This window comes from Haliaeetus leucocephalus, unplaced genomic scaffold (genome assembly GCF_000737465.1).
Source record: "Haliaeetus leucocephalus isolate CR32 unplaced genomic scaffold, Haliaeetus_leucocephalus-4.0 Scaffold730, whole genome shotgun sequence".
In the NCBI taxonomy this organism is placed as follows: Eukaryota; Metazoa; Chordata; class Aves; order Accipitriformes; family Accipitridae; genus Haliaeetus; species Haliaeetus leucocephalus.
In genome coordinates, this window is record NW_010973166.1 from 490,933 (window position 1) to 509,203 (window position 18,271).

Below are 18,271 nucleotides of genomic sequence, written 5' to 3' on the forward strand. Positions count from 1 at the left end.
GGGGGAGGAAAGGGGGAGGAAAGGGGGAGGAAAGGGGGAGGAAAGGGGGAGGAAAGGGGGAGGAAAGGGGGAGGAAAGAAGTCCATCTTACACAGAGAGGGAATAAGCAGGCTACTGGAACTGTTTCCCACTCTCCCTGGAATGGCAGAGCCTTACACCTCTGCCCCAGAGGTCCCTCAGCCCCCTCCTCCCCCGGCACTGGCCAGGCCACACCGCGCGGCCCACCCTGGGCGCAGGGACGATGCCCTCCGCCATGCTGCGTCGGCCAGCGGCCAGGGACCCTGCGGCACTGCCGGGTGCGGTGCGTCGCTCCAGCCCCCCGCACAAAACTCCATAAAACCGTCGCAGCAGGGGCCGCAAACCCAAAGGGTCTGTTCCTGCTCGATCCGTCACCAGGCTGCACAAAGGTACAGCAGCTTCTTTTGAAGTACGCTTGACGCGTCTCAGCTCGCTGCACGTCCGAGGAGTAAACGGACGCGGCTGGTAGGGAATTCGACCAGGCTTTGACCCACATCCCCTCCGCATAAAGTTTTTCAGTCTCTAGCGACCACACGGAGACCGTTAGTATCGGTCACATCCGCGTACTCTGAACCGTGTGGATAGGAGACAAGCACGGCCCAAGGGCTGCGGCTCAGGCCTGAGCACGCCCTTTGCGTGACAGCCGCTGCTTCCTTTTCCTCCCATCCACCCCTCCCATGCAGTGATGCGACGGGGGGATGTGCTGCAGGGATTGCACAACACTCCAGACACGCTGTGCTTCAGCATCCCCAGGGAGCCCAGGCTTGTCCCCTGGCCGAAGGCTCTGCAGCTGTGCTGCTGGGGCAGAAGCGATGCCTGGGCACTGGAGCACCCTGTGATGCTTGAAGCACAGGCACTGCAGTGAAGATACACAGTCAACAGGTTCAGCGGCTGGGGTGCAAGGTGCGGAAATGTTTAGGGAGTAAGGAGGGATGGAAGGAAAAATTGCATGGGTTTAGATTTGGGAGAGGATGGGATCTGAGGTCTCAGACGTGAAATCTTAATCAAAGGATAACTGAAGTCTTGGCAGGGTCTGAAACCTGGAACTGGCCGATTGAAGAGAACCTCTCTTCCAGGTTTGGATTTATAACCTCTGGCAGCTGCTACAGGCTATTTTTTGTGGGAGGGGAGTTTTGTAAGGGGACTGACTCCCTTTTCCAGCGGTTTACCAGAACCCCAAGATGATGTAAAGCATGGATCAACCCTCCAGCAGAGAAATATTCATTTACTAATTGGACCCGTCCTCCCTTTGAGTGACTACTTTAGCTGAGATCTTCGCATAAACAGCCACCAAGCATTAACAACAGCTCTAACACATGATTTGCCTTGTTGTGCTAGAGGAGAGGCAAAACATACTGTGAAGCAAGACGAGGTCTGCGCAAGGACACGCTCTGGCTGCGCTTCCACTGTTTGTTCTTGCGGCGATTTCGTACACCATCTTCCTGGTCCATCATCTGATCCAAGAGCGTCAGGTCGTCGGCGTTGAGCGGTGCCACAGAAATGTCCCTCACGGCACGGAACTCACCACAGTTGTTCAGGTGCTCATTCTCCAGACGGAAGAAGTTCCACACAAACCGCCTGGGCAGAGAAAAAGTGAAAATTACCAGTTCCACTTTTACCGGCATTGCCCATGTTTGGTAAAGCACTGGTACATGCACCTGGATACCACTGACTCTTCTCACTGATCAAAGTGCCTCTGGGAACACACTGGGAGTATGAAGAAACAGCAAACGACTAACAGCAGCACCTGCTACAACATCTTCCCAACTCTGGAGAAGAACAGATCTGTCGGGCTCATTCATTGTCCTAAGGATGACAGCCCTAGTCTGGACAGCATGAAGGCAGCAGGCATTACAAGCAAAAGGCAACCTCCACCATGTACATGAGTGAGGTTCAGCTTCAAGGGCTTTTACTCATCCCAAGAAGCTGTGGGGGTGGGTCTCCAACTAGAGTACAAGTGTATAAAGAGCCAGGACACCTTGCAGGATCCAAACCGATGATGCAGAATCCAAATTAGTGGCAGGAGAAGCAGCAGAGATTTGAGAATAATTGTAAACCTGAGAATCAAGTGAAATTTCATCTGGGAATTGCAAGAAGGTAATTTTAAGGAGAAATTTAGTAGTAACAAACCGCTCAAGATTAGGCCTAGGTTCAGAGGAAACTGCAAATGCAGCATGAAGGACCCAGCCCCATGTTGCTGCAGAGCCCTCTACGGCTTTCTTCACTCAGCACCCTGTTCGGACTAAATGGTCCCGTTAGACACAGTCTTCCATTTCAAGGACCACTATCTTCCATGTCCAAGGAGCAAGGTATTTCCCATCATGCTGATGTTATACAAGTAATAGAAATGTAAAAGAGAAATGAATTGTTCAGTCAAGCAGCCTTACCGGAATACCTCAAGTGGGGCAAATACAGTAGAAATTATGTCCCCAGCATACGGAAAGATTTGCATGGAAGTGAGGGAGATCTGGATGGTCCACGCAAAACGCAGGATCACATCTTCTACAATGGCACAATAGTAGTATGCCTGAAGAACAAGACAGACAAACAGGACAGCTCATCGTACATGTTCTGCACAGAAGACAGACCTCTTCAGGCCTTCAGGAAAATACAGAATTTTCTGCTCAACCACTAGAAGAGTGATTAACATGAAACGATCTCTCTGAAACAAATGAAGTCTACTGCTAGAAAATCCCAGCCCACAGCATTCGGAAGCATCAGTGGCCAACTGCAACATGCTCTAAACTCAGCAAGTTTCATTAGAATATTTAAAGTCTTCCCTAATGCAAGAGCAGGCTGTATACGCACTTTCTGTGGGTAGACAATTCCTTCTCGAAGAAAGGTATTTTCACCAGCATTTTTGTCAAAGAGACCCCAGTCCATCTTCAGGTCCCAAATTAGGGTATAGCAAGAGCTGATGAAATAGAAGATAATCCACAGGTAGAAGAACACTTGGGTGTCACTGTGGTTTTTAGCTGGAAAAGAGAAGAACAGCATACTTCTGTACAACTTAAACAGCTACAAATTGGTTGATTTGATCGGTGGAAATAACACCCCTTTTATTCAAGTTCTGGGAAAATCAGGCTAGCTAATCTGAACCAAACCGAGAGCCTTACCAGGACCAAGCTTATATTGTCATTTAAATTCCACTTTCATCTTGTCCAACATTTTGCACTTAGGATTGAAATTTGCCCTAATACTATTTTCTTAACACTTGTGGCAGACCTGCCATTCTGACTCTGAACAGCAGGTGGAAGCTGAGGGCCATATTTCACAAAGGACACAGGCTTGTACAAAGGAAAAAGCAATGAGGCAGTGCTCAGTTAGGAGGGTTTTGTAAGAAAATATTTTAGTTTGTATAAATATAAACAACTGTGAATTAGTGCATTAAAAGCCTGAAAGAGGATGGGCAGTACAGAAATTTCCACCAGCCGTTTCGGAGACTGTGGTGGCAGGGGAAAATAAGCAAAAAGAAGGCAATACATTAACATGTACGTATAAATCCTGACGAAGGCTCTGTATAGAGTTTTAAATGCCCATATAGAGCTCCTCTTTGTGAAACACGGGACTGTGGACCCAAGGTCTGCTCACCTGTGGATATGTTTTTGCAACTAAGTTGTTTCCCATTCCCCCTGAAAAGGTTACTCTGCTCTCAATTCAGCTAAATTTCCCTACATCAGTTGGCTGGGTAAAAACAAACAGATTTGATAATTCCGTGTGCTTTTAATTAGCAAATCTGGCTCATAAAGTTCATAAAAATAAAATACGTTATAATGCTTTGCAAAGCTGAGACACTTTGCATCTCACTGCTATCAGGAGTCTTTCCTCCTTTCTGTGCAGCCACTGCAATTGCTCATTCACCGATTCTTTCTAACAAAGCCAGTAACACTTCTAGTACAAAAAAGGCATAATGTTTTTGGCCCAAACCCTATGCCACAGTAGGTGACAGCACTGTTTTCCATATATGTGGCTTTAAACCAACAGAATCCCCAAAGCTGATCACAGAGGGAGCAACAGGGCAATTTTCCTTCTCCTTCCCTTTTTGTTTCTAACAATTATGATATAAAAGTAATGCAGCAACCCAATAAAATTAATGGAGGTGAAAATGAGAGGCATCGTGTAAGAGTACATTCCTCCCATTATGCCTTTCAGGCTTCCTGGACATGATGTGCAGGATATAGGTCAAATACACACGCTCATTCTCCTTTCAAAACACATCCCCTAAAGCAAACCTATTAAAGCCATTTATGCAGCAAAGCCTGTCTGCACTGAAGCTTCAGATCAGCAGAGGCAAAGGACATGGGATCTGCTGCAGCTTTCAGGTTTGACTAGCTTCCCTGCTTTTGTGCAAGGTCGGAAGCCTTTGAGCAGTAACCCACATCCTCCCGAGGCTCAGCTTTACCCAGGGACATGTCTAGCATCGCATCAGCCGCCACTGCCACTGCAGAGAGCCATGACGTCACCGGGGAGCAGGCACAGAAGTCCTGCAGAATACGGGCTCTGACGCCCAGGTACGTTAATGCTGTTGCTTTGAAACCACCTCTCCCTTCCATTTTTAAAGTGCAGCTGGCCACAGAACAGGACACAGGTGAGGTTTTTGGAGCTTAGCAATTAGGGCTTTACTGCAAGATTTCATTCTCCCCCATCAGCTCCTCCAAAGCCTCCACCACGTTATTTCAGGAAGAAAAGGCAGATGCTGATATTCAGTGACTCAGAGACACTAAGCCTGTTCTTTCCAACATTATTTTTAGCTGATTAGATCTCCATGTTTAGTTCCCACTACCAGCTCCTACATGATAATTCAGAGGCAGTTAATGGGTTAAGTGCTTTCAAAGCATCTAAAATGCTCCAAACTACCCTGTGAGGCTGCACGCTTCCTATCCTGGCTTAGGATTGAAGGTTAGGTCACGTTGGGCTGCTTTTTTTTAACTTAAGGACAGAATTCAAATAAACTGAGTCTTACTCCACATCTTCGTGGAGCAGACACATAGAAGGCAGGGCAGACAGTACCATCCATTGCTGTGCCTTCGACCACATCCCTGGCATGAGCAGGTGCAGGGCTCAAGAGCAGCAAAGCAGCATTACTAGGCGCTCCTTCGGAGTTCTCTGGTCACAGAGGGGACAGTCTGGTCCCTGACTATCACCTCAAACTACATGATGGGATAACAAAACTGTATCCTAAATTGGCAATTACATAGGAAGGTGATTTCAAAGGTTCGTGCTGCTTAAACCTAAATTGCCTAAAGGTTATTGTGTGCAATTACGGAAAAGAGGAGTACCAGGAGGAAAAAGGGCCAAGCAAGAAATCCTGTGGCATTAACCTCATCAACCTCAAAAGGATGCGCTTGCTTCTAGTTACGTTATCCCGGTCTCAGCTCCCTTTCCCTGCCCCTATCTTTGCAACAGTCTTTTCAGTGGCACCTGGGGTCACACTGCTTGCCCCGTGCTCCTGCTTGCTTTCTCACCAACTGGCTCTGCAACGCATATAGCTCCTGAAAAAATTAATTTAAAACCCAAATTACTCCCTGGCAAAATGCTCTAATCAGAACTAGCCTATTGTCTTCAGCCTTGGCCTTTGAGTCCCTCCCTTTAATCACTCATCCTCCTTTTCCTCCTGCCTGCAATTGTTTGATACCTTCCTTCCTTCTGTCCTCATTGGTATTCAGCTGGCGTACAGAAATATGTTACTGCTCTAGGCAAGCAATTATATCTCAATCTCCACTGGCTGGTCCTAGTGGCCCTCTTCACTGCTGCTCAGGGGGCTAGAAAATCAAGGCATTCATATTCTGCCCAGAGGCTCCATCTACCCCTGGCCTACCAGTTGTTCAGGAGCAATACATAACTGTGCATATGTATGATGATGTCAGGGTCTATTTAAGCAGTTCAGCAGGAACTGTTTTTCATCCTGTGTTTTTCTTTGTTTAATGATGTGCTAGAAACCACCAAAAACCATTAGAGAGGGATAGTCTCGGGATGAGAGAAGCACTCTGGACACCTGGTAGATCTCAACCTCTCCAAGAGGGAAAAAAGACCAAGCCTTAAACATCCCATAGACTGCAGCAACCCCTTGGCAGCACAGCCACCAGTCCACCCAGCAAGAGGTGCATGAAGAACCTTTCTACTCGATGCTCCAAAGGGTACCACCCTGTAGCAACTTCCTAAGCTGCGGTTATTCAAAACAGCACATGCAGGACAACACACCACCAGCACAAAACCTCTGTATCTAAAGTTGCAGCTGCAGCTTTATCCGCCCTGCCGATAGGCAGATTTCAATACATGTTCACATTACCATGTCTGCACCTTGGAGGTGTTTGGCTATGTCAGAGGCTGTTCAAATTGGCAGTGCCCTGTTATCTCCACTTGCTGCAAAGCTGATGGGAAGCAGCGTACCACAGGAGCCATCTGCAGCCTTCATGACAGAATTTCCATTAGCATCCTCAATTTACCCTATAAAAGGCAATTCCAGTAGACACTCTGCACAAATACACCTACAAATTGCTCCAGAAGGTCAACTAGATAAATAATGGAAGGCTTCCACCTTTGAACTGAAGCTGTGAATGGCCACAGTCCCAGAAAAAAGCCAAAAGGCACTTGCAGCAGCAGAATTTACTGCCTGCAAAAATTGCTGACAGACAGTATCTTGGATCCCAAAACCAGCCTCAGTGGACACAGTATCTGACTAGCATTCTGAGAGAGTACTACTCTGCAGAAATTATAGCCCATTCTAAACACAGGCAAGGGAATGGTTGCTTTCTATCAAAGCTAGACAGCAAATACTATCCTGAGCGCTGTTACTATTGACTTTACTTCCAAAGAATACTATCTGTTTACCCTGCTGAATTATTCTGGGGAATGTAAACACTATATAGTATTCAACACAGCAAAAATCAATGCCATGTATTATTGAAGATCTGGATAAGAGCACAATGGCCCTCGATAAGCACTCCTTGTGTGTCAGCCACTGCAGCTGGCTGTGGTTTCTGCTGATGGTGAAAGCCATGATAAAAGCTGTAAGAAGCATGAGGTTATCAGGAAACAGAGTCAGGTAAGCCCTGCTACATCAGACAGAACTGACCCAGCCAGAGCAGTTCTGCCTCCAGCGTCAATTAAAAACCTCTTGGTCAAGGCACACCAAATTCAGTCTCCTTTGATGACCAGCCTTCCAGTCACAGATTTAAGCAGAACCAAAACAAAAATACATATTTACAGTGTGCTAGCCAAGCACAGACACTAAAGTTCTGAGCATACACTTTCTGCCACCTGGTTAGCCTAGGGATGATGTGTGCCCATTAACTCCATCTCAGCACACATGGGGGGGTGACAGCCAGAAGTGACTTATCTACATACAGAACTGCCATCAGAATGACATACCAAAGCATTTCTCTAACACCTTACTGCGTGAAGTGCAGTATTACTGCTCCCTCAGTAATTATACATCTAAATGAGGGAATAGCAGCAGCATTGCCGTTCTGCCCAGCCAGCACGTACCACTATTTAATACTGATCAATGGCAGAGCCATGACATGACAGTGGACTTAATGCAGTAAAAAGGCAAATAACCCAGAGAAGCACACAGAGGACTCACCATCGTGCACGGATGGGCTTTGTCAAATACCAACCATTTCATATGAACAACCTTCCCATTAGATTCTGCAAACCTCTGCTATAGCCTCTGGGCACAATTTAAAGCAAAGCAGCGAGATACAGCGCAGTGAAGAACTGTCAGGAGGCAACACCTCGTTTCTTCTTCTAGTTAAATTCTACATTTGTAGAGCAGGGAAATCCCCAAATCGTGTTTTGACTAAAAATATTCTGCAGGTTTGCATTGGGTTTGTAGGACCACAGGACTGTGTCTAATTTCAAGACATCGCAACAATCTCATTGCTTGTATCTCACAAACAGAAGAATGGGATTTAATTACAAACAGGAGGAAGTGTATCAGTCATGACTGATTTAATCTGATTCTTCTTCTGCTGGCTTCTCTAGCATTTGAGAAGTGTTCTTGGGGGATGTTTAACTGCTACCTTGAGAAGGATGGGGTTTCCAATCTAAGCATTTGCCAACAGTCTCGCTAATAAAAATATCTGGATTCACAATCAGAAACAAATAGCATGGTAATCAGGGCCTTTGTTGGACAATTTAGGGATTGGGACACAATGTCATCTGCTACCTGTACAGTGCTTTGAGATCCAAAAGCAGATTCCTTCAAAATATAATAGGAACAAAAAAAAAAAATCAAAATTAAAAAAAATATTGTCGGATGATCACATCCCCTAGATTTCTTGCAGCACCAGAGAACTGCAGACCTGCATACATTTGACAGGAAAATCACTTGTGGTGTAGTCAGTTGCTTTTCTTAAAACGTTCCATTAAAAAAAAAAAAAAAAAGTCAGGCTTCCCCCTCTTAAGTGCCCATGAAATGAGATATCAGTAGGCCACCCTTTTTACTTACATCTTATTCATTAGTGCTCCCGCTTCTCCAGCCACCTTTAACACAAAAGTATATTAAGTGATACAAACGGTACTATTAGTCCACTTTCCAAATCCCAGCTATTAAAATCTACCTCTCTCTCAGCTGCAATCTTGAGAAGCAAACGCATGAATCACGCAGCAGCAGGGTGCCGAGATTGCCTCTCCCCCACGGCGCGGCTGCCAGCACTGGGAACATCCCGCTTGACATTTGTAGACCTACAAAGCATGGGAAGATTTCCCTGTGGGATTTTATGCCTCATTTGTGCTGACGTTCGGGGTGCGGTGGCAGTTCCTGAAATCACTCTGCCTAACACCCCCTCCTCCCAGGCTCCTCGCCAAGCACAGGCTGCCGTCTCATCTCGCCTTCCCCGCTCACTTACCGCAGGCTGCCAGCAAGCGAGCTCCTGCCGGCACCTCCGTCCCGGCCAGGGTGGTCCTCCCAGGGTTCTCCTGACCCTTCCCGGCTCCACCCTGAAGCACCATCACTGGGACGGGTGTCTAAGCAATTAGAGGAGCTAACAAGCCGGCGTGGAGAAAGCGGGCTCGCTCAGGGTGCTGCAGAGACCCACGTCAAAGCTGGGAGGAGGTCAGAGGCCAGGATGGAAATGTTTGCCCATGGCAATGCCTGCAATTCTTCGCTAATGACACTGCTGCTGCTCTGATGGAAAGGATCAGAAAGACTGGCTAATGAACACAACTCATTACTGAAGGCCTCCTGGGCACGGGATGACAGGGTTTCAGACAAAAATTCATCCTAGCTTACAGCAATGTGACAGACGTTGCATGTTTTGGCTCCAAATAATCATCCGGATGGAGTTGCCAGTATGCTGTGCTAAGGCAAGCCGTGCGAAAATGGCAAGTATTAAGAAAGAAGCCAGTTAATCCCATTACAAAGTTTGTTTTACTTCAAGAGGTCAATCCAAGCACTCTGTAAGGCTCTTGTGACACCTAAATCAAATGATCTGGCTTGCCACAGTGCTGACAGCTCTTCCAGCACTGAGAAAGAAGGGGAGAGATGGGAGATCTTGTACCAATACACAAGGGATAAGACAGGGAACAGGATCTCACAAATGCCACTTGCTTCATTCTTTTGTGAAATTTTTTTTTTTGTTTTTTTTTTAAAGTAAGATTTGTACTTGAATTCTATATCTCCACTTATTTTGCCTTGCCCCACTCCCCACACCCTAGAAATGAAATGACATTTCTCAGTTGAGGTACTATATAAGCTGTTGCACCAATGTCTGATTTCTGTAAAAATTATTTTAGTCCCAGTTCTCACATCACCTGGTTCTCCTCTGCTGCTGTAACCATTTAGGATCACAGTTAATTATTGTTCCACCTGCCAGCAAACTCACTCCACAGGGGTTGCACCCTGCAGTTTCTAACATGGTAGCAACAAGGGCTAAGCAACACAACCCACTATCCAGTACTTCAGCTGACAGAGAAGAGCAGAGCTAAGGTGTAGTCAGGTGTCCTCCTGCAGCTCCCAGTGCAACAGTTTGATGTTACCACCATCTCTCCCCCCTTCCTGCTGCGCATCAACATCCTTCCCCTGGAAATCATACTCCTCCCCAGGGGAGCTGCGGTGGGACAGACTGCGGGACAACCAGCAATCTGTTCCAGCATGAAGTTGGCTGCACCAGCCAGTATCACCACTGGTAACAGCTGAAGCCATTGTGATTAATGAGGAGTGGGTAGCAGTTACAAGATCTGGGAATCTTCCACTGTATTTTCAAAAAGTGGCACATTTCCTATTCATCTTCACCTGGTCAGACCTGGTCGAACCTCTCTATTAGCAAGGGATGGTCCAACATCTTCCTGCAAAAGCCCATTAATTGAAGGATGACTCCTGCCTTGACAGTTCATGTCTCTTCCTTGGCGAAGCAAGGAGCTTCACAGTTTTCTCTTACGCTGGCTTGAAAAAAACAAAAAAATTATGCATCACCTCATCAGGAGAAGTCTGCTTCTGAAGCAATGATGAGAAAACAGACAGAAACACTGCTCTTTACAGACAGCCCTATTTAGTTAACTTCTGTATTTTTAATTACTGTCAACTTCCTGGGCTGTTTAATGAGAAAGTGTGTGGCAGTTACATTATCTTAGACCAACCTAAGGCTCTCCATGGCACTTCCAAGCCAATGACAGCTAGTGTTCAGCAGCCTTATTTGGAGTACCTGGAAGAAGAGACACATACTCAAGTTCCCAGGCTGCATGGATTAACTTTGGAATAATTCAGAAGTTAATAAATAGCTGGATACTACCCCGACCACAAGTATTTCATTGCATAAGGTGTGTAAATCCAACTGACAACGAAAACTTGCATAAACCATCTTTCCTTTCAGTTAAAGGACAAAATCCCACATAGCCCATTTTAACCCAGTACTTGTGCTTAAGCTCAGTAACGCGTTCCTGAAAAAAACAAGGTAAACACACAAATGCTCATGCTGAAACAGCAAATCCCACAAAACAAGAAAATGATGGAAGAGTACAAAGCATGCAAGAAGCTCGGTTCTTCAACCACAGAAGCCAAATCTATATTCTATGTGAGCCAGATATTTCTGATGACACCATGTGAGCAAAGGTATCAAGGCAAGAGAAAATTGACAGACAGTAGCAAAACCAAAATGTGTCTCATTTTACAAAGAAAAAAATTGGAGCATAAATGATGTATAAAGCTTAAGAAGTGACCTGCGCTCTTAGAGAGTAGTACAACACAACTCCAGTTGCACTGTTTCTCATAAGAGCTGAACACCTAAGTATAACAATCCCACCTTACAAAGCCTGAACCAGGTCCGAGTGAGGAACAAAACCAAGGCTGGCTATTCTAGGTATGTCAGCATAAGTTCTTAAATGCAAGTACACTTTATACAAGAAGGGATCCCCATGGAATGCTACAATAAGCTGGACTGAAGCAGAAGCAGCTATCGTGGTGCATTTGTCAAGGAAAGCACATCTGCTTTTGGCAGAGCAAAAACACTGCAAAAAGTAGTTGTGTGTCAAAGCAACACTGCACCTGGGGTAAATATTCTACTGCAGACTTGGGCTTAATCATTTGTTTCCCCAGCACCATGTAGGTTTCCGCAGGGATTAAATAAGGCAATACAATATTCAGTTGGCTAGCACTGGGGAAAACTACTCAGCACTGCCAGGGAAGTTAATGCCAGTCCTGAACTTCTTAGGGCAAAGCAAGGGTAGGAAAGAGCCGGGGGCTGAGCCTTCTGCTCAGCCGTGCTGTGAGAGGGCAGGGACCGGCGGCACGCACTCCAGTTGCTAGGTAGCTTAGAGTTACAGATATGCCTCATTTGCCTGTGCAAACATACCCCGCAGGACTATATTTACAGAACGCGGCCTTTGCTTCCCATTCCTTTGAGCGATATAAAAATACTGAGAATTCTTCCTTTGGGAGCTCAGCAACAGTTGTCCTTGGGTTGCTGCTGTCATCCCTGAAATGTGGTCGTGTTTCTGAGCCGTGGTGAAGTGGGCAGCTTGAGTCAGCACTCGTCTGCACAACTGCTATCTGCTCCAGTCTTACTGTTGTGGGTAGCTACTCTCACTTCAGCTTCACTAATTCAGATGATTATCTGAATATTAAGATGATAGCTTGGAGTTAACTCTGTAAACCTAGTCTAGTCCTAGGAGAACAGGACTGCAAGTTTGGGAGAGAAAACTTAACCAAATTTACTTTGATATCTTACCAGTCTAACATCCCAACTGCAATTAGCAGAGAAAATTGCATTCTGCATCTCAATCAAAAGGAAGAAATGTAAAGAAAAGGCTTCTCTGAGGGAAGAAAGAATCAGAATTATGCACTGCCTGAGCAATATGAATTATTAAACAGTGATATTTTGGGGAAACTGAGACACTCATCAAGAGCCCACAGTACACAGTGTTACTTGGGGGGGGATCCTTCGCTACAGGAGGTTTGGAGAAAGGAGTACCACATATGCCTAAAATACATCACTTAAACATAATAAGGTGGCATTTGTGTAGCCATATGTTTGGGTTAATGCCTAGGCTGTGGTGACACTGTTTAATTTAGGGTTAAACATGATGCATTGTCCTCTAAGGAGGACCATTACTGATAGCTTTGCTACGCAGGTCTGCTTACTTGGTATGCTTTGCTAACAACTATACCCTTGAAGAGGAACTGAAGACTGATAAAAAGGAAACATCCTTCTTCAGAAGGCACTGAAAGCTGGATGACTGCCAAAGAAGCATGAACTGGGAGAAAGGAAAAGGCGGCAGGGGCAGATCCGACCACCAACTCAATGCAAGACCAAAAAGACTTGGTTCCCCCCTACCTATAAGGAGCATGCGTGCCAATTTACATAGCAAGCAAGACTAATTTAAATATAACTAACCAGTAACAGGAGGGATGGTGATTACTAACCAATGAGCATAAATTTAGGTGGATTTTTACTAACCATGTAACAGAATAAATATGTTGTAGTTCTTCGGTGTGGTGTGCTAGCTTTGTGGGATTATCGCCTAGCACCCATCTTTGTCCAAACGTGAAATAAATATTTCAGCTCTCTGTGTAAGATTGGCTTATTGCACACCAGGTATCAAACTCCACTTGTGGGACAACATTTGTGCATTTGTTTGGTTCAAGTTGTTTTCCAACAAGCATACGGAAACACAGCACAAGAATGCTCTAAGTGCACTCTGTATGAATTAGCTGGCTTTCAATGCCAACAAACCCTCCTAGCCACACAGTCCAGCTTCACACAGCTAGCAGACGTAAGCTAAAAACCTACAGACCGGCTACGAATTATTCAGTGTTCAAATCAAGGGAGGAAGGCAAGCCTTTTCAGAGGGCTTTGACATTCCCAGGACTCCCAAGTGGAGAACAGGCGCTGGTGTACATTACCTGACCTCCCAAGAAAAGGCCACCAATTACCCTCTTGTCCTGGCAGCCAAAAGCTGTCATTCCAAAGGTATAAGTCATAGGCTTGCAAACACAGGCATGAAAGGCTGTTTAAATAAAACCCTTGTTACGACAGCAATTAACAGGTTCCTTACTTACTGCAATTTAGAGCAGGTCTAAGGAACGAGGATCTTGACCAATTTGACACTTGTTTTGGGCAGTGCTTGCTTTCTTAACAGCAAGCGGCTAGCCCCCAACAGATGTTTGGTAGGTAAGGGATCAGTGTTTGTCTCTGCTATCCTTAGGCAGACACAGAGAAGGTGTGGGCGAGCAGTGCATCTATTTTCAACAGTAACATCATAACAACTTGATGATAGACCATCTGATTCCAAGTTCAGAAAGAACTGGGAAACTATGTAAAGCACATTGATAAAATGGGATTCTGAACAGGTACAGCATATTAGAAAGTGCATTTATGGCAGGATGGGAATGGGCCTACAGGTCTGAGGAAGACACGGCAAGGTCTTTAGGCAGCACTCTGAAAAATAGCTACAAGCCCAGGCCCAGTGACATTTACAAAATCTGTGCTAACATGTCATTTCCAAAGGCCATGAAGCTTCCAAATTTTTTTCAATACCAACAACTACGTGCTATTGAGTCGCACTAACAAAACCGGACAGACAAAAGCTGGGAGTCACAAACATCTCTCAGCAACTGGAACAAGCCCCGTGCCTGGCTCGTAAACACCTCATTACAACCCACTCCCTGCCAGACTTGAAGAGCAGACAACAGTTATGTATGGCAGCAACGAGAACAAGGGTCAGTGGTACTGGCACAGATGCAAACTTCAAGGGGAGTAGAAAGAGGTCAAATTCTTCAACAGGACATTTTGACAGATGCTGGTTTTCCTCTCTGGTTCCAAACCTACCCCAACCTTCCCACAGAAGGCTCTGCCAGAGTGTCCCCCTGGGAAAGAGAAGCATTAGTCAGCCTCCCCAAAGTAGGCACTGTATATAAAAGCATATAAACAGTGACTATAGCCAGGCAATCTGTATTTGTCTCATCTCGGGGTTTGGCGGCAGTGACTAACTGGACTGCAGGGCTGGAACTGAAGAGCTGTAGAATGTCACTGAGCAAACAAGTTAAAATGGGAACAAGCTCTGGGGACACAGCAGCGGGGAGGAGATGCACAGACGGGCCAGGCGCTGTATCCACCACTGATGCTCCCACACGAGGTTTCCATGTACCTCCAGATACAGAGCGCCCGACTTCCAGCCTTCAGCCAGCTTGCACCAACGCACTTCTCTGCTGTTAAAATGCAAGGCTTAAGAAACATTATTGGTGTGACTTCAGGCCCAGTTATGTCAAAACAGCCATTTCTTGGCCACATGAAGGTTTCTAATAACCCTGCCACCCCTCCAAAAAGCCAGCATGTTAACTAGGAGCATGCCTTGAACACTTCTGCCTGCCCCACCACAACCATATTTCACGATAATGGCTCATGAGTGTGTGCAGTTGCTAATTTCTGGAGATACAGAAGGCATATATCTTCAAAAGAAAGAATACAGCTTTTAGGACTTCAGAACAATGAAAGGCAGGGTGACTGCCTGAAGTGCAGAAACTAAAAGCTTTTTCCTTCAGAACAGGAGCAGAATCGAGTAATTGTCGTTTCCAGGGAGATGGGGAACTTGAGGGATCAGAGCTCAATCTGCAGTTAAATGGATTGGAAACAACTCCCTACCAGCTGCAGCAAAAACATGGATTAAAAAAACACAGGAAAATCCAGAGAGGGCATTTTCCCGGCACTGTGCACATCTCCCCACATTCAGGAATGATGAACTGACTTTATTTAGATGATCCAGGTTAGCTATTCATGAACGCCAAGGGAGAAGCATTTCCTATGTTACCTCTTTCCTTATACATCTCCCATTCAGCCTCCCTTCACAGAAAAAACTGACAGGTATTTCAGTTTTCTCCTTTTGAGAGAGAAACCTGAAAATTCTCTCTCTCACTCCAAAAGTGCAGTTCTAAACAGACCAGGTATGCCAAAAATACCTAAAAGAAGATCTTAAAATGCTCTTTGCAAGCTAGGCAGGCCTTTGCCATTCCACCGAGATGTTTCACAGGTGCCAAAAGACAAAAGTTCATGCTTCAATGGGATGCCAAATTCTGAGCTTCTCCCTTGTAAAAAGCAAATCCTGTGACTTGCAAGTGTTTTCCGAAATAACCAATACCTTTGTGAGTGCTGTAGAGGGCTGCAAATGTCACCACGAAGAAGGTGGTGGAATATTTTCCAGCATTAACTAGATGAAAGGCCCGTTTGTTATCACGGTAACGGCGCAGGCACTGGATGAATCGCAACCAAGCAGGGATGCACTGGACAACTGCTCTCACTCCGTAGGAGTAGCTGTAACAAATCTGATTATCTGTAAAAAAAAAAGTTTCAGGTACAAAGAGTTAGTACATTTAAGAACTCCTATCATCTTCCTTTCTGTAAGAGTAATATCACTTGACATGAGAGCAATTCCCCATCAATGTCTCACACTTAGGCACACAAACTATGCACATGCACATCCAGAACAGCGAGAAGCTCATCACCAGAAAGTATCCTGAAGCCCTTTATTCTACCTTGGAGGTATTCAGGTGACATGACATCAATAACACATCCAGAAAGATCATCATCTAACTCTTTCACTGCTGCCAGTATAATTAACATGCAAGAAGATTAGAAATAATCTATTTTTAAATTTATTTTGTGCTGTTGGCAGTACTGTGAATCATCAAATTAAGGACGGAATTACAAAAGGCCTTCAACACTGAATTTTTGTGCATAAATGGGAGAGCATTCCCAAACTCCATAGGACAGCTCAAAAAGGCTACTTTGCCTAAGATGTCCTTGACCCATTTTTCTTGTATATTGTAATAGGAAAAAACATATTTTCGTATGTGTTTGGGTTTTGGTTTGTTGGTTTGTGTTTTGGGTTTGTTTGTTTGTTTTGTTGTTTTTTTTAAACAACTGGGGTGAGAGGCAGCTACACCAACATGACATTGTGTCACACCCCTGATGTTTGAAAGCCTTCTTTTTATTAAGGAAATGACCAGGAAAACCCCAGCTTTGCCTGGAACCCCCAAGCATGCCATATTCTTACGCTGTCTCGCTCAGCACATCTAAACCAAACACCCCACTGACTAACAAACATTTGTTTCTTATTCAGACTAATGGAGACAAGTTACTAGCTGATATTTATGCCAAAGCACTGCACTATCGTTCCACTGTTTGGATTGGAAGAGGACAAGTTGTTATCCACTCAGTTGCTTTATTTATTTTACTTTTACTTTTAATAAATAAATATTTAGTTACTTGCAACACTATCTTAAAGGGAAGAGAAAGATCGGACAGATTGGAATAACAAAGTGAACACTGATGCTTATTGAAGCATACTGCAAATTCTTTCAGCGAGTGTCAAAATCATCAGACAACACGATTTGCCAGCAGTCACTGCTTAAAATGGAAAGACAACAGCCTGATCCAGGAGGAGACAGGTACTATTTTGCCACGGGGAAGGCCAAAGTCAAAATTCATATGCCAACTCTGCTGCTCTTCTGGCTAGAAAGGAGAGAAGAAGCAGAGCACGCACAACCCTGGCATCACAGCATCAACTCTAATTGAATAAGAGGTGGCACTAACAAGCTCTGAGGAAGTTTCTCCATCCTCTTTTGCTTTAGGGTACTGTGATGGAGCCTGTAAGAAGCAGGCTACAGCACAGAACATTGTGGTTAACAAGCTCATGCAACTCATTTTCATGCTGAGGAACAGGAACGGGCTAAAAGCATTTATATGGTTAAACCACTATGAAATAAAACAACAATACCAGGAAAATGGATTTCTCTTTCCAATCAAGAAGTGCTGTGTCTAAATTCTTTGATGAATATACATGTCAGGCCAAATGACTGGATTAGGAAACGAACACGGATGTGAAATTCCATTTCTCTGGATAGAAGTAAGAAAGGGCAGAATCTCTCTAATGCTGTGTTTACAAGAAATGCCAATTATTCAATTTCCTATGTCATTGGTAGCCCTCTTCAAAACAGATAGATGATTATGAAGTTGCCTCGCTCAGTGTTTTTCAGGTCATTTTGATCGTGTTAGCCTGGATTGCCAGCATTACTCTACCTGTATTTGCCAGAAGTCCAGCATTGTCCTCCCACTGAACCTCAAAGCTGTAGAAGCAGATCATATATTCCAGATCCATGAGTATCACAACCAGGCTGTTGAGCTGATCAGCCAGCCAGAAATCTGCGAAGCCTACCTTGTGGAAGGGAGCAGTGAACACTCGAAACTGTCAGGAAAAAAAACAGTAATTCATGACAGTGTCAAAGACATCTAAATGCAGTGACAGGACATCACAGCGTTGAACAAATATGGAAATAACAGAAACGCTCAAAGATTTATTGCTGACCTTTCGCTCCTGCTGACAAAAAGATAACTGTTCTCCTCACTTTTAGTACAAATAACATTCCTGCTTTCCTCCTCCTGCAGGCAACGGTTCATGTCCCCCCACCTTTTCGGTTTTTTTACTGGCAGAAGAGCCCAGTCTCCTCCAGCTGAGCTCTTTCCCAGAAACTCCCAGTCTCTGTGTAAGAGCTCTACACAGCTCTGTTTTTCCTGTTGCTCCTCATTTTGATCACTGCTTTCTTTCAGGCATTGTCATATCTATTGACATTTTCCACACTTAACTTCTCCCTCACACTTCATGTCAGTTAGATTATATACTGTCCTGGTTTCAGCTGGGATAGAGTTAACTGTCTTCCCAGTAGCTGGTACGGTGCTATGTTTTGAGTTCAGTATGCGAAGAACGTTGATAACACTGATGGTTTCAGTTGTTGCTCAGTAGTGTTTAGACTAAAGTCAAG

At 45.0% G+C, this 18,271-nt stretch overlaps 1 protein-coding gene across 2 annotated transcripts in view; it reads right to left on the reverse strand.

Moving 5' to 3' along the window:
* XPR1 (xenotropic and polytropic retrovirus receptor 1) overlaps nucleotides 1-18,271 on the reverse strand; it is a 110,578-nt gene that overhangs the window by 457 nt on the left and 91,850 nt on the right. For both annotated transcript variants that reach the window (XM_010580624.1, XM_010580623.1), the window contains exons 10-14: nucleotides 17,532-17,697; nucleotides 15,592-15,783; nucleotides 2,827-2,993; nucleotides 2,406-2,545; nucleotides 1,375-1,596 (exon numbers count right to left, since the gene is read on the reverse strand). In XM_010580624.1, the coding sequence (XP_010578926.1) occupies nucleotides 1,375-1,596; nucleotides 2,406-2,545; nucleotides 2,827-2,993; nucleotides 15,592-15,783; nucleotides 17,532-17,697 (887 nt within the window). The remainder of the gene's footprint in view (nucleotides 1-1,374; nucleotides 1,597-2,405; nucleotides 2,546-2,826; nucleotides 2,994-15,591; nucleotides 15,784-17,531; nucleotides 17,698-18,271) is intronic.